At 36.5% G+C, this 16,499-nt stretch overlaps 1 protein-coding gene across 4 annotated transcripts in view; it reads right to left on the bottom strand.

Annotated features, from left to right (window-relative positions):
- The window catches only part of slc12a7b (solute carrier family 12 member 7b), a 168,319-nt gene that overhangs the window by 94,824 nt on the left and 56,996 nt on the right, over positions 1-16,499 (bottom strand). For all 4 annotated transcript variants that reach the window (XM_088919322.1, XM_088919324.1, XM_088919326.1 and 1 more), the window contains exon 2: positions 7,445-7,536. In XM_088919322.1, the coding sequence (XP_088775448.1) occupies positions 7,445-7,536 (92 nt within the window). The remainder of the gene's footprint in view (positions 1-7,444; positions 7,537-16,499) is intronic.

The raw sequence follows: 16,499 nt of genomic DNA, 5'->3' as shown, positions 1-16,499 counted from the left end.
TCCCTCATAAAGGCCTGATTCTCAAGTTATTCCCAATGTATGTAGATGATTTAAGAACTAGTTAAACATAAGACAGCATGTTAACTTAAAGGGCATAACCTTTAACTAGGCAGATTTGCTGATGATACTAAAATGCAAAGTGATCCACACTGGTAGTTGGAATATACATTATATATAATTACAGCTCTGACTGAGGTGAGGTAACTGAGAAGTGTAGGGGTTTTGTGAATATACTGGGACAATTGATTAATTGTAGCAGTAATCACAAGGTGATTCGTTATGGCTATTAGAAAATCAATCGATCAGCGACGAACACACACGGATTCAATACACGAGATACATTTATTAATACATAAATTGTTCATATAAAACATATAACTGTCTGCCTGGATACAGATGACAGATCTTACTGTGAGGGTTATCAAAGTGCAAGGTATATAATCACGAAGAGATGCAAAACACAAAGAGATACAAACAAAGAAAATGCTTCAGTATACTTTTTGGCTATACTATCATTAATCAGTCTACATTAGCTACTCAAAAGTAAATACATTTCTCAGAAGAACTGATATCAAACTTAAGTTAAGGTAACAACTGAATTCTCGAGATGCAATGTAGAACATTGGGTTTACTTATCCAGATATGGATTCGTATTTCCCAGCACGGACACCAAAGACCAGCTTGCGGCTGCGTCCAATAAAATGATAAGATAAGATCAATCGTCGCGGCGTTCAATAGGCATCATCCTGGTATCCTCAGGCACCCGGCCAACCAGACGGGGTGCAGTTCGGAGTTGGACGAATTAAGAGGAGAGATTTCTGCTGTGGCGACGTGCCCGACAGTGTCTCTCTCACAGATCTACTAGTAGTCCGGCTGACTAGTAGAAAGTCTCTATGCACAGATGGAGTCACTCTTTAGGGTGAAGAAACTTGGTTTGCTTCTGGTGTAGCTCTGCTGCTGAATAAAAACTTATTCAGGTCATCGACAAGAGTTGAAACGTATACTCCGGTGATCAAGTGAAGCGTCCACATTGGCGTTGGCTAGTAATTTACAAATGGGCATTCCCCGGGCCGACACTTTGCTGAAACAAGGTTCCAGTCCCTATACAGACAACACTGGCTGTCATGTGATTGTCTCTGAGGGTGTGTAAATGGCCAGAGAAGCAAAGTTTCTGAGCAGTTCAGTGTCTTTTAAAGCAGAACCAAGACAAGTGATGATTGGTCGAAAGTATAGCGGGCATTTCAGACCCACATGGGGTTACCACACCCTGCAGGTTCCTGATTGGTTGGTCAAGGTGGGAGATGAGTAACAATGACCTCTGACATCTAGGACCGCAATCCAGATGTTCTCAAGAATCTCACAGACAGATAGGCGCCAGGAATGGCCATTGATCATGATAGTTAAGCATGGCTGGGCGCATCCACATTTGGGAGCTGCTCCTTATCTGAGAGAAAACACCTTAAATCAGAACTGCATGAATAGCAGATAGGACCTCATTTAGGAAAGCACAGCAACACTTAATTCTGACTTATTTATATGCATTACCACTACAGAAGTGTCTCTTAGATTTTAGATAAAGTTCATAAAACTTGGAAGAATAAACACTTCTAACTTCAAAGCAGGGAGGATGTTCAAAGCTGAGGTTTGGTACAATTGAACAGAAACAGTTGTAAAGTTTACCTTAGTATACCTAGGTAAATTGTGGATTAACGATTGGCAAGGAGCGGGACAGAAACAGACAATATAAGATCACATTAAGAGCACAAGAGGAAAGAGAGAAAAGGAAGAAACAAGAAGTAGGCTGAGATGGATAATTTTAGTAAATATGTTGAAATGTCTGGATTTTGTTGATATGTCTGGATTTTTGGTTTCACGAGGCAAGATAAAATTGTATATGCCGTAGGTGTGTTATTCAGTTTGTGTCTGCGTGTTAGTTGGTGGGCAAATGTTCAGAGTGAAAATGCACCAAACTTTTTTGGCTCTGTATTTTAAGCCATTCCTCTTTGGCACTTTAGTCATAGTCATAGGTTACATTTACAACCATGTTACATTTTTATGTTTTTTTAGAGACTTCAGAAGGCTTCAACTGATGCATAAAAAATTGTTTAAATAAAATCTGTGACAAGCAAAGAAACAGCTTCAGTGTCTTACCCCGAATCCAAACTAAAAAAGAGAAAATATAGCAGTGACTACCTGGCTCTGGGCTTTATGTGCGTGGGCACTGAAAACTAGTCGCTGCCGCTGTGTGTTGTGTGTTCCGAAGTGTTATCAAACGAGGCTTTAAAGCCAAACAAAATATGTCTCTGCAGCCCGACATCCAGCATTTGTTATCTGTCAAACAGCACCAGCCCTCTCACTAAGTGACCCAGAAAGAAGGTGTGCGTGTTTACTGCCAGGCTAGCTGCAGGCTATTGGGTGTGTGTTCATGCGTCCATTGGAAAACCTACGTGTTAAATATAATGTAACGGATGGGGAGTTAACATCTACTTTTTTAAATCAATTGTTCTGTTAGTTATTGTGCATATTTTTGTTTCTCAACATCTTCATAAGTTGATTTGCATAGATGGCTACCCTGAACTTCTGTAAAAATTTTCAGTTCGTTTTGATTCTGCCTGATCAGTTTTGTTTTTGACAAAGCTAACGTTAAGTACGTGAGATATCATAATAAAGGAAGAGCCGTACTGGTGCTTTAGTTTTTATAATATTTTTCTTATTTTTATTGTAATAATTTTTTTTTTGTGACGTGATGAAAGGACTCCTTCTGTAATCAATAAAAAGTCTTTTTAAAGCCATGTTTCTAGCTTGTACAGTGTGTACGTATTTTCTCTGATAACCGGTGTTGTTTTTATGGTTGGTCGTGTGGGCCGCGAGCTGTAATAGATTGGGAACCTCTGGGTTAGACAAATGGAGAAAACCATTTAGGTTGTCCAGAGCTATTTGTTTTTAACTGAATATAACTGAAGATGTTTTATAAAGGCTGTTGGTAACATACCAAAGTTCAAGGACTCAGTTATTATGTTGAGGACAACAGGTCAGGGAGTAGAGAAACAGGACTGAAATAAAGCAGTAGGAATGTGATCTAACAGACATGTTGTGGATTTCATACAAGATACCAATTGACTGAGGCATGCAGTGTCAGTGTCAGAGATATGAGAGCCGCTACAGAGAAGGGCACCAGTAAAACTAGGCATGCAAGGAGGTGGTGGTAACATGCATTGTGGAGAGAATGTGATACTGGATGTCCTCCATCCTGGAGCTAAAAAACTCTAAGAATGTGTTACAAAGTTAGGATAAGGCATGTAATTTGATGGGACAGTTTGGCTTTAGCAGTCTTTTGATCTTGGTGAACAGGTGTCTAGGGTTGTTATGGTTGTTTTTAATAGTATGGGAGAAATAGCTGAATTTAGCAGACTCTACAGATGCAGCCATTCAAAGTGCGCGTCACAGACACGTACCGCAGGTGACGTCGCTCAGTATGACGCAAGATGACGCGTGGCACCGCAGTACGTGATTGGTTGACCGACAGGGGCACTCGTGGTCCGTTGGTCTGTCGTAGAAAGACTTACAGTAAAAACGTCTTTGCTGTGCCCGTTGTAGATATTGAATTTTACCACTGAAGGGAAATCTTAGTAGCTGAGCATAAAAAGAATAGGAGCATACTGTAACGCGTGTGAAGGCCATAAACGATATTAATTTTGGAACATAAACATACAGTATATACTGTAGCTGGTCTTGGTACTTTAAAGAAAAAAATACACACCAGTATTCCATTTCTCCCTAAACATTTTAAGCTTTGAAGTCTTTAACTAACATGATACCGGAGTCAACAAGCATACTTTTAGAATTTGATTAAAAGGGAATATAATATGGAATCGCGTATCTAAAGAATTTAATAACGGTATTCGTGTGCTGCGACAGGGCTGTGTAGGGCTTTTTCGCCTGCCTGTTCATGCGAGCTGTCTTCTAGCCGACTGGTCTAGGTGCGTGACTAGCAACTGGGAGGTTGTGTGATCGAATCCAGCTGGTGCCGGACTTTTCTTTTAACAAACATTTCTTCGAAAAAATAGAATAGCGATATTATGGACAATAAATTGACTTTTATATTTCAAAATATCGCAACATGAACGATATTTGCGATATTTTGAACATATCTTCCCTTCTGACAGCGGTTCCTCCTTCTATTGTGTGTGTGTGTGCAACAGAGTAAATTTTTATAGAGAAATGGAGGCTGGACAGTATGCGTTACAATATAAACATTTATATTGATTTAAATCGTGTTCTGATTTAAATCGCAAACGCGTGTTTAATTATGTGTTTTTTAATCATAATCAGGCTAATGCATTTCTACATTTTCTGTATGAACCAGCTTAGAGGTTCATACAGAAAGACAGCTTGTGTTTAAATTGAGTGTAAGGTAATTTATGCTTCTAAAGTCATGGTCAGCATTTATTATTGTACTGTGCTGTAAACTTTTTCTGTGCCTAGTCACATTATTTTATAGCGTTTTTATTGCGTTATTAAATCCGGTGGCGCTGTGTGTTAGAGTAGTTTCCTGACTCCCTTGTCACATGGTCTGTGATTGAATCCCATAGAACTATGACTTTATTTTTTAACAAACATTTCTTTGAAAAAATGAAACGTTTCCCTTGGTCAGAGATTAAATAAAACCTCACTCGCACCAAACAAATTTATATTTCTAAATATCACAAAATACGTTCATTGTCTTCCAATCGAGTCGAGTTGACATTGGAAGCCTGCCACACCCGGACTGTTAAACCAACGCATTAGCACGTCAAAGCCCATCGAGGGTATTGAGCCAGTATTGCCTTTAGTATTCCCCCCTCTCCCCTCAATTCAATTCAATTCAAGGTGTTTTATTTGCATGACAGATGGGTACAAGCAGTGTTGGGTATGTATATTGTAACGCTTACGGCAGACAGGCACTGTGTAAGAGCCGGCGCACCAGAGCAGCGCACCGAGGGAGCGTCTGCATTTCTAACTTAGTTTTTAAAATTAGTCAAGCAATATGAAGCATCTCCTTTTACTTAGTGCCTGAGCATAAAAAGAATAGGAGCATACTGCAACGCGTGTGAAGTCCATAAACGATATTAATTTTGGAACTTAAACATACAGTATATGGCTGGTCTCGGTACTTTAAAGAAAACATACACACCAGTATTCCATTTCTCCTAAACATTTTAAGCATCGAAGTCTTTAACTAACGCGATACCGGAGTCAACAAGCATACTTTTAGAATTTGATTAAAAGGGAATATAATATGGAATCGCGTATCTCAAGAAATTAATAACGATATAATTATATTCATGTTGCAAAAGAACTGCAACGGACATAAAAACTCCCTTGCTTTTAACAGAGCGTTCCATAATTTCTAACTACGAAAATGCCAGGTGAAAGGATTTGTAAACATATTTTGTTAAAGCAAGTCAGAACCCATTCAGAGCCTACATTACATTTTAGCGTTTCATTCTGAGCAGAAGACCCTCACACCTGAAGAAGGGGGAGGTGTTTTTCGCTGGAAATCTCGCCTGCTTCTACTTTACAACCGGAGTGCTGGCTGTGACGAATTAAACCGGTATTACAGGTTACAATCACAGACCATGTGACATGGGAGTCAGGAAACTAACACAGCGCCACCAGATTTGATAACGCTATGAAAACGCTATAAAATAATGTGACTAGGCACAGAACAAGTTTACAGCACAGTACAAAAATGCTGACCATGACTTTAGAAGCATAAATTGCCTTACACTCAATTTAAACACAAGCTGTCTTTAGCCCTCTAAGGTGGTTCATACAGAAATGTAGAGATCCAGGCTCAGAACACACAGCTTCATTAGCGAATACATATGCAGGACAACTAGAGAAGACGTTTTACAGAGGATGGATTTTTAGAAACATCCCATCAGTGACATCACTGAAGTCAACTCCTAGGTACTGTAACTGTCGTGTGGATAGTTTCACAAGAATCAGACAAAGGTTTAAGCATCGCTTGTTCTAGATAAAACTGCAAAAAAAAACAACAACCCATAATGTACTTCTTTGCGGCTCTGTTTGCCCAAATCATATATTCACAACGTGAAATCTAGAAAATAATATTACGTAACCAAAATCTGCAATATGGAAACAGAACCTGTGTAATTGTTGATAGATGATGTACTCGTAACATTTTTTCAAGACGAACTACAACATTTAAAAAATGACTTGTATGTACTTGATATCTCTAATCAATCCACGGGTCCCAGCACGAAACGAAAGTAAAACGCATACCGTTTCGCGCTTCTTATTAGTTGCTCAAAAGTAATTTGACCGTATGAAATGCATAATATAAACCTAGAAACATATACGTGAGTAGTACTTAAGCACTGTAGTATCGGTGTTAAGACATACCTCTCAAATACTGTAAATCAAGTTAAAAATATCTCAAGATTCTGGTCATAATGAAACCATGTTTCGTGTATGTTTTCTTTAAAGTACCGAGACCAGCCATATACTGTATGTTTATGTTCCAAAATTAATATCGTTTATGGCCTTCACACGCGTTGCAGTATGCTCCTATTGTTTTTATGCTCAGCTACTAAGATTTCCCTTCAGTGGTAAAATTAGATATGAATATTCAATACTTAAACGGGCACAGTTAAGACATTAAATATACATATACATACTGTATACAGTACAGTTTGCATACGGTAATATGTTTATGTCCCTAAATCAATCTCTTTTATGAGCATGTGAAAGGCATGGTGAATCACTGTACTTTGCATGATTGGAAAAAAATGCGTGATTGCGAAATGCTGTGGCGTTACTTTTACAAAGACGGTCAATGAAAAAAAGAATGTGGACCAGGGCAATACTTTGAGTTTACAGCTTGTCCAAGGTCATTTATTATTAATACTATTATTAATATCTTCGTTAAAGACTTTGATGGCTACAGCTCAAACATGAGAGGTTGAGCTTTATTAGCTCCACCTTGCGGAAATTCCGGATACTATTATTTTGCTAGCGGTATTTACCGGTAACTCGCGGTATTTACCGGTAGCTTGCGGTAGACTGCGTACAGCGTACCGGAAAATAATGCGGTATCGCCCGCGCATTTTGAATGGCTGCATCTGTATTGCATCTTTGTACTCAATCAAGTGCTCCTCAGGTGATTCAACTAAAACCAACCAAATTAACCAGACTGACCACAGGAACTCCTGTCGTACATAATTCTTGTTTTCTGTGTTCTCAAGATCAGTATCTTCATTAGAAGCATTAGAAGTTTGCTACTGGAGAGCCTTGCTGTGTCAGATGTCACAGGGCATCAAGCTAGTAGTGCTGTAAATATATCTCAATAATTCCATTTAGCTCTCAGAAAGTTATTATTCTTGCTAAGTAACTTCCTATTCATCCTTTAAAGCATTAAAAACCTTTAAACATACTGTACCTCAAACAGAGCCATGTTCTTTCCCTCGTACAGATTTCCTTTGTCAGTGTCATTGTTAATGAAGGGGCTGCTTTCTCTGGGGTTCTCATCTCCTATAAACCAAAAAAACATATTAAAGCATAGCATGTAGCTGCAAGAGGAAATAAATGGAGCTAAAATACAGAAACCTATTACATATCAAAATGGAACAAAATAACATAAAATTATATTGAAGGGAACAATAGTAGACTGTGCAGTTTAGAGTTACCAGAAATGCTATCGAAACTAGAAATCACAAAAAGTGATTAAAGTAAAACAAAAAGAAGGGAACTCTGAATCCAACGCAAAAGATCTGTTTTCACTCGACTGAGCAAACTTTTTAGATGTCTAAAGTTCTTTTTTAATGGTTAAATTTTAAAATGCCTACCTGTGCATAGAGGGGTGTGAAATTGAGTAACATTTGAACTACAGACAAGTGCCTAAGTACAGTTCAGTACCGAGCTATAGTTTTGCACTGAGTTACGTAAACAAAGGACAGTATTTTTTTTAAAAAAATGTGATTGCAACTGAAAGCATACTATTTGCGGCTACTTCTGAAAAATAAGGTATACAAAAGATAAACCAACTTTAAATTAACTAAGAGTAAGTCCAAAATCTGCATCACACAGTAAAACATGTAGAAAACATCATTTCAATTATAAAACTTTAAATCCTTAAAATTTAGGGTTTATTTCCTTTAAAATACTGCACAGAGATATGCCTGTCTCTATATACAGATCCAGCCATTCAGAATGCGAAGACGTTTGCAGTTCAGGGGATGCGGGAAACTGCAGCTTTTTAGAAATACTCTACAGAGGGCTGCACTATACTGTAAAACCACCAGGTGGAGCAGTGAAAGCTTAATGTGGTGTGTGGAGAATTTGGGCTGTTGCCAGAAAACGCAAGGTTTCGAATCCAGGTCGATACTGAGGGAAAATCTTTCTCCAATTATAGAATTTAAGTTGTATACTGTTTAGACTTTTATTAATTTTAAACTGTTTATTACAGCATGTTGAACATTAAACTAAATAAAATTTTATAAAAGCAAGATTGCTCAGTTGGATATATGAAAAAGAGTTTATTATTACACTGTAGCTTGTGAACTTGATGTGCCTCTTTCAGGTTTACATCCACATACAGAAAATCTAAACGTAAATTTTGATAGCTGAAAATAAAAACAGTAGTATAACGTAATACATAACCCAATGTACACACAGTAGATGGTAGTGGTACACAACAGTATTCCACCTTCTTCATAAATTTTTTATGCATCAAAGACTTTAACTTGGTGACTTACAGTGGGTTATGGTTTTAACGTGCTTGTTCTAACATTATAAAGTTTATATACTGTACTTCATAAAAACTTATAATGTTTTATCCTTTTCTAAGAATACATAGGAAGAACACCACTTGCTGTTATTGTAAAAAAAAGTTGTACTGATTTAATACCACTTGATAGTAATATTAATATCGAATCGTGTAGCTAAGATGCTAAAATATCACAAGTGGATGTTTTAGAAACATTTTGACATTCATTTTTAAAAAAAAACTTGTATTGTTCTTATAGTAGTAATGGGCAATGGAACGCTCATGGACTATAATGCAGCATGTTGCACCCAGGCGGTTCACTATTATAGCTTGTTGTGAACGTGATGTGCCTCTTTCAGGTTTACATCTGAATTGAGAAAATCTATATTTTGTCTTAATTCAAATTTCAGCAGCCAATAATCAGCCAACTATTTAACTTTAAATTTAAAACTTTAAAATGTATATTGTACTGTATACTACTGCACAGTCCAAAGACTTACTGGGAGGTTGTTTCTGTGAAAATTGACTCTGGTGTGGCTACGTGTATCTGGATGAATTATTATAACTGATGGTTTCATGGAATTCTTAAAGTTAAACAAGGGGAGGGAAGAAGGGTTATTTTTACAATTGCCAGTAACCGGAGCACAATATTTTGAAACTGTAACATGACAGTGAAGACGTGTTACACCTTTAAGTGAGTCAGCAACTGTTGTTGTACTATGTTGTGACGATATTGTGTGGCTCTGTGGATTTTTTTTCTGTAAACTATAGAGGAGAGATGTTGTGTATTGCCTCTTTTTATATTTGTAAAAACAATCCAATTTAAATGCAATATGGAATGTATTATTAATAATATTAATAATGAATGACTGCTCCAAAGTCGGGAGCAGAGTAAAATCCTCTAAAGTGAAATCCATGATGGACAACACAATTACCCATAATACAAACTGTAGTACTGTAATACGTGTAATACAAAGGACCACTACAAACTACAACAATCCCAAGTGTAGCATGTTTGAACCAAGAAAAAAATATCGGCTCCACAAAACAAATCAGAGATACACAAAAATACAAGATACAGTTCCTCTGAACTGCTGAGCCCGGGCTAATCTCCCGTTCCGCCGCTACGCATATGGGTCTTTTTCTGCTCTCCTGCCTCTCCACGGTTCGTCCCTTCAGACAACCGTGACATCTACATTGATAGGATAAGACAAGAATGTTCCGAAATGTGGGCCATGACACAGTGGTGTGCTGTACAAGGATCTGAGGTGTGCGGTGGATTCAGAAGTTATCTTAATCAAAAATTCAGTTCAGCATTTTATTGCAGCTCTTTTCAGCACAGAAACAAGTATTATTGTAGTCAAAAAAGAGAAATCAATTTTTTTGCAAAATTGTATAGTCTATGTTTCAGTTTTAAATATTATTTCTTGCAATAACAATGAAAACTATTTTAAAATCAAAGGGTGCTGCAAAAAGTTTGGGATGTTAAAAGTGGGCTGCAAGCTGAAAAGGTTGAGATGTACTACCCTACCATGTATGAGCTCCTGGTTTCAAACCTCCAAAATTTCTTAGGTACCTCTGAGTGCCAAACTGCACAACCCAGACAAGTTGCAGAAATTTCCCCTACACCAGAAGGACAGCCCCTGGTATTGTTAGGTTAGGCAGGTTTGAACTGTCTTGTTAATGCTAGGAAGCTGAAATATGTATTCTCAAGATTTCATTGGAAGAAGAGTAACAGTAACTAATCTCTGAAGTGATTTAACAGGAGCTAAAAATACTATAATCCTTTTGATCACACAGTACATTTCACAGTACCTGTTAAGAAAACGAAAATACTGCTAAACAATCTGTTAATGAGAAGTTCACCTTTACAAACATTCAGATATAATTTCTTTTCCTTAATATCTAACTTCAAGACTTACACAGATTGTTTGTAATAAGTCACACTTTTTTTCCTTTATATTTTTGTTATATTGACATGTGACATTATGTCACTAGAAAATGTCAATATAGTCTGTATCAAGCTGTTGAGCATGTAAAAATTCATTTATTTTATATATATTGAACATATCTGAATACAATTTTCTATATGTAGTACAAGAAGGACTTTTCTTCATTTATTTTTTCCAGTCATGAGAGAAATTTCCACAAGCAAAATCATGTGACCATTAGATCTGTGATTAAATTAACATTAGTAATTCAGATTTCTATAACCTGAAATGCCATACAAAGGATCATTTTTTAATGTTCTCTATTGTACTTAACGTTGACAGCTTATTAACTGACAGATTAAATGAGCCTTCAAAAACTAGTAAATGTCTCACAATAAAAATGTTTTGACAATATGTCTTTCTGTTACTGTATTGCTAAATGAATTATACAATACTGTAGTAAGCTTCGTTTAACCACTCACAAAAATGACAGTACATTTCAATTGATTACTTATGTAAGCTTAAGGAGTTAAGGCGCTTCCTGCTCAGTGAACTATGGCTTGTTATTTTTTTATCCCTAACTTTTACTAGCCTATCCATATGGTCAGAATAAGAAGCTTTCCAACTAAGCTGCACAGTAATCATACAGAAAGTCAGGATGCCCTTGTCTAATATGTATCTAGAAAAAAGCTCCTCAGCCCACTTCCTCTAAACACTCTGTAAAAACATGATACAAAAATAAAAGTTACAGCCAAAGCAGGAAAGTTGCAATCACTGCTTCTCCTTCATACCAGTACTACTTAAAACACAAAAGGTGTGCGCCTCCCATTCAGAAAGTCAGTTGTTGTAATGGTCACAAATCCACATCTCAAATCCTTCCTGAATACACCTTTGTGTTAACTACCCTAATTTTGTTTCTCCTAATTTGTGTTGATTTTAAACCAGGGAAGTCTGATTAATAAAACTAAAGACTGCATGTTCAGTTGTTTTACAACATTGTGCTATAATTTGATAGACCAACAATAAATGAATGTGTGAAGTCTGGCTCCACACCTTAACTTAACTTCCTTCTTCACATCAATATTATCTGCATAACTTATTTGTTCACATTATGAAGGATGCTACATTTGTAAAACCTCTAACCTAGCTCTTCTCCCATCAAGGTGCTGTCAGTTAAGTTTAATGTTTCAAATTGGGACTAGACACCTGTCTGACTCAGACAAGAGTCACTAATGCCATCACTATTTATTTTCTCTTGTTTAAGAAAATAGTTTAAGTTGTTTTGGGGGGATTTCTCCATCACTCTCTGCTTAACATCAGTTTTAATTTTTATGCTGATGACAACCAATTTTGTATTTGCATGATAACTGCCATTATATTTCTTAAGTGCAATTATTGCAATTATATTTCTTATACTTCTTAATGGTGTTAAAATGTGATGCAACAAAACTTTCACATCTCAATTAAATCAAAGATAAAAACAAAAATCAAAAACGACCCCCGGACCATCAACTTGATCAGGAACCACTGGCCTAACAACCGCATTCCTTGGTGCTTCCCTTCCACCCTAACACACTTTCTACCACCCCATCATCTCATTTCGCATATCTGTGTAACCTTGTTCACAGCTCCCTTGTCCGCCCTCAGCAGCTATCCACACCAGGCACTTTCCCTTGCAACAGAGCCCACTGCATCACTTGCAAGTACATACCTAACACCACACTCATTCAAGGCCCCTCAGAACAATTCCAGATCACCCAGGCGACATCTCGTGCCTGCAGCAACCTCATTTACTGTATCTGTTGCAGGAAATGCCCAGCTATCTCTGTTGGGGAAACCAGAAGGAGACTAGGAGACCGCTTCAGAGAACATGTTAGGGCTGTGAAGATTAAAGATTTCTCCAAGGCCATAGTTTCTCTTTTCACCTCAGATGGCCATGATCACACTAATCTCTCCATCTGCCTTCTTAACCTCCATAACAGAAAGACATCAGAAACAAAAAAAATCCTGAAACTTGGTTCACACCTTCCCCCTTCTCTCAATGACAGACTTGTTTTCGTGTAATCTTCTCTATTTTCGTGCAGGTTTCGACTTCACCCCTCTCTTCACCTCTCCCCACTTCGCACCACCTGAGTGGCCTCTCTGTCTCTCCCCTGCTCCCGCCTCCTCCACTGTCCCAAGTTATGTTCTTCTAGGTTATTTAATCTTTGCTGTCTGCCCTGTCTTTCTCACAACCAAAGAAGATTCTACAGCTGAAACCTTGTATTTTCTTTCTTCTCTTTTCAGCATGGAATAAACCTATTACTTGTTCCAAAATCAAAGATATGCTCATTGTCTCTCTTTATCATCTCTAATATGTTAAACTTAGTTTGACTATTAATGGTACTGGAACCAGTACAGTAAATCAGTCTCAGTGTCTAATCAAGCCTAGAAATGACAAAAGCGTGTATTAAATTTTTTAACACATTGAGCAAGATGGAAATAGATGTGAGCAATGGCACAAAATGAAATTAAAAAGCAAATTTTACAAGTCTCAATTTAAAGATGACAGTATTATTATAATGCAGTGCTTTTTGATAAGCTCCTGACTCCTGTTTGTTAATGCCTTATCTACTTTGCTCCAAAGCTATGGAGTGGGTGGGGAATCACGCAGCCCACGTCAGACTTGCAAGTCAGTTTGCATTTTTGGTTGTACTTGTTACTTTTGTTTTATTGTAAAGTGTCTTGAGATGATATACTATACACTGAAAAAATGAAGATTCTTCATTATTCATTAGATTATTCTGTGTTTAACTTGTCATTGAAATTGTTTGATTTTCTGTCTCAGTATTATAAACAATAGTCAGGCATTTTATCCATTTTTTGGAAATAGCTAGAAGGAAATGTCATTATCTCCACATTGACATAATGAACCGTTTAGATTTTAGGAGATAAAAGTTATTACCATAACCATTAAAATGTGATAATTAAAATGACAATAGTAATTAAGGATTCAAGCTGAGGTGAATGAAATCTAGCTGGTGTCCTGGACAGCTGTATTCAGAGGTCTTATAACATTAGAGTCATTCTTATGGGATCCAAGCAGATGCTACAATCGCTAGGTGGAACTAGAGGGGCAGTGTAGTTGAGAAGTTGTACAATTGTTTATGTTAGTGTGGAAAACCCCCATAATTTAAACAAATAAAACTTAGAACAGTAAAAGCATACATTGAAATGATAAGACAAGAAACAAATGACATTGCAGATAGAAATTCCTGTATGTCACTTCATAACCTTTAGATGTAGACAGTTAAAAACTGTGTTCGGTATTCTCTCTCCTTCATGCTACACTGTCCAAAACAAGCAATATATAGTGTAGCAAATATCAAAATAACAGAGTTTAAATTAAAGTCAATATAATAAAACAACATTCCCCTATATTCTACTTAGTTTTATGGAGATCTTTCAGTCCAAACAACTGACTCTAGGTTAGACTTACCTGGATATTCATATTTTATTAGAAGTTTATGAGGTGATATGTTACATCGACCACTTACATTTCTGAATGTTTAACAGGGCACTGGAAAGCTACTCCACTCCATTAAAATTAACTTAAAATATTGCTGTTATAAAAGTTTACTGTGGTATAGCACAATTAAAGGATAGTGAAGTGTACTACAGTAAATCACACTAAAAGTTTATTATTATTATTACTTCTTTATCTTTACTCAATTATACAGTTGGGCCCACAGAAAAATTGAAAACACCATACAAACTTACTTCAGTAAATTTTTCATAGAGGCATAACAATAATTAGGGTTAGGTCCATCTTAGTGAAAGATCAGCTCAGGTTCATCTTTATCATGTTACACTCTAAAGGAAAAAGAGTCTCTTAGCAGTTCAACTATAGCCACATCTATTAAGGGCAGCTAGGTACAAAACAGCACTGTATGTTTACCTGCTCTTCAGGGACATTACATTACATTTTACCACATATTTCCATGTATCTTGATTTGCATAGTTTTACAGGTCTAAAACTGATAAATTTACAGAGTTCTTGTTTAATACAGTTGTTGTAATTTTAGGTAAAAATAGTTTAAGTGATGTTCTTGATTCCAGGAGATTGCCAGTTCAAGTCCCTGAGTCTGCCTCAAGTTACTGATCTTTCTTTTGCTACATTCATAGTGAGCAATACCGCAGTTATTAACTCTTAAGTTAAAATTAGGTTACGGCCTACTACATTAATAGAGGTTCAATGGAAAGTAAAGATAATCTAAGACCATGTATTAACTTACAGTGAGGGTAATCATGCAATAGTACATTAAAACCTAAACACTCAGGATGTCAGCCCCGTGTCCTTCCAGACAGGGATTTGTGTGCATCTCCAAGCATTCATATCACAAAGCTAGCAGGTGAGTAGAAATTCTTGGGATTCTCAGAATTTCCTTTGAAATCCCTGAAAGTCAACAGTAGAGGCACACAGGCTAGCATAACACCATCGCTGTTAAGCACAAGAGCACAAGAAAAGATAATAGTTGTGTTAACCCACAACCTGATTCACAGCTTTTGTCTGGTTTCAAAAATCAAAAGCATAGTTAGTATATCAAATCCTCTATATGTTTGATGGAAATATTGTATATGAAATATCTGTTGCAATAAATGATTTCACAACAAAACCATCCACCACAATTTACACCTCGATAACTAAAAGTACTATTGACATAAAAGTACTATACACTTGCTGGGATCTAAAAGGCCCTACGTGTATTGAATATGAAGTCAGAGTCTGAAAGGTTACATTACATATGATGTTAAAATATTTGAATACAGACCTAAAAAAAAGTTTTATGATAAATACATACTTAAGTTATGACTGGTTCAGACAATAAAGTACAGAACCTATTAAGGGTCTTAGAATAATACGATATCTAAAATAATGCAAAGCCCATTACAGACTGCTTACGGTCCACATAGTTGTACTGTATTTTCCCTCATTGAGAGATGTTCTCCTAATCCTACAGAAACCAAAAAATGATGGATTTACACTACATGCATTAATACAAACTTATTTTATTAGAAGAAATACAGACCAAACAATTCAAATCTTACACATTTTTCATACACATAATAATCAGTGTTTGTGGTAGAAAGAGCCTGGTAATGAAGAAAAGGAATCGGTTTCTCAAGGTTAATTCCACTCTGAAAAGCAGGTAGCCAAAGCACACACACAGCTCCTCACTCCAGTTTCTTGATAATGTGTATTTTAAGGAGAACACGCAAAGTGTCAAATATCATCAGAAGGTCATATCTGTTTAAAGAAAACTAAGTTACAGAATGTTCTCTATCAAAAGCAGTAAGAGGATTTTTGAGATTTTTTTGTGATTCTGTGGAGGGTATGAAAAACATTATGTCCGTCTATGAAAATGCTGTAAACAAAGTCTCAAGATAAGATAAAGTGAAGGAAAAGTAAAAAGTTCTGAAATTACAAGACAATTTTGTGTTGACAAATACAGGAAAGGTCTGTTGCATCTGCTACAAATATAGTACAAAAGTGCACACAAACAATCCAGGATAATTTAATATTTCAATCTTAATCAGAAGGGATCTAAACCAAATTACATTTGATAAAACAATGCGGTTAATGTATAAAAGGGTAGGTTGCTGTGATGTTTGTATATGCTTTAGTTCTATTTTTAAAACTAAACACAGTAAGGAAGTCATAATACTGACAGATAAACTCTATTACCCCCCACTTTTTAAGTTTCATTTTAATTCTACCTTTGATAATTACAATTAAAATGTGGTCATTTTAAGCCCTA

The sequence above is a fragment of the Atractosteus spatula genome, chromosome 6 (assembly GCF_055471065.1).
Source record: "Atractosteus spatula isolate fAtrSpa1 chromosome 6, fAtrSpa1.hap1, whole genome shotgun sequence".
Classification (NCBI taxonomy): Eukaryota; Metazoa; Chordata; class Actinopteri; order Semionotiformes; family Lepisosteidae; genus Atractosteus; species Atractosteus spatula.
Note: the sequence above shows the minus strand (reverse complement) of the source record. Positions and strands in the feature narration are given on the sequence as shown.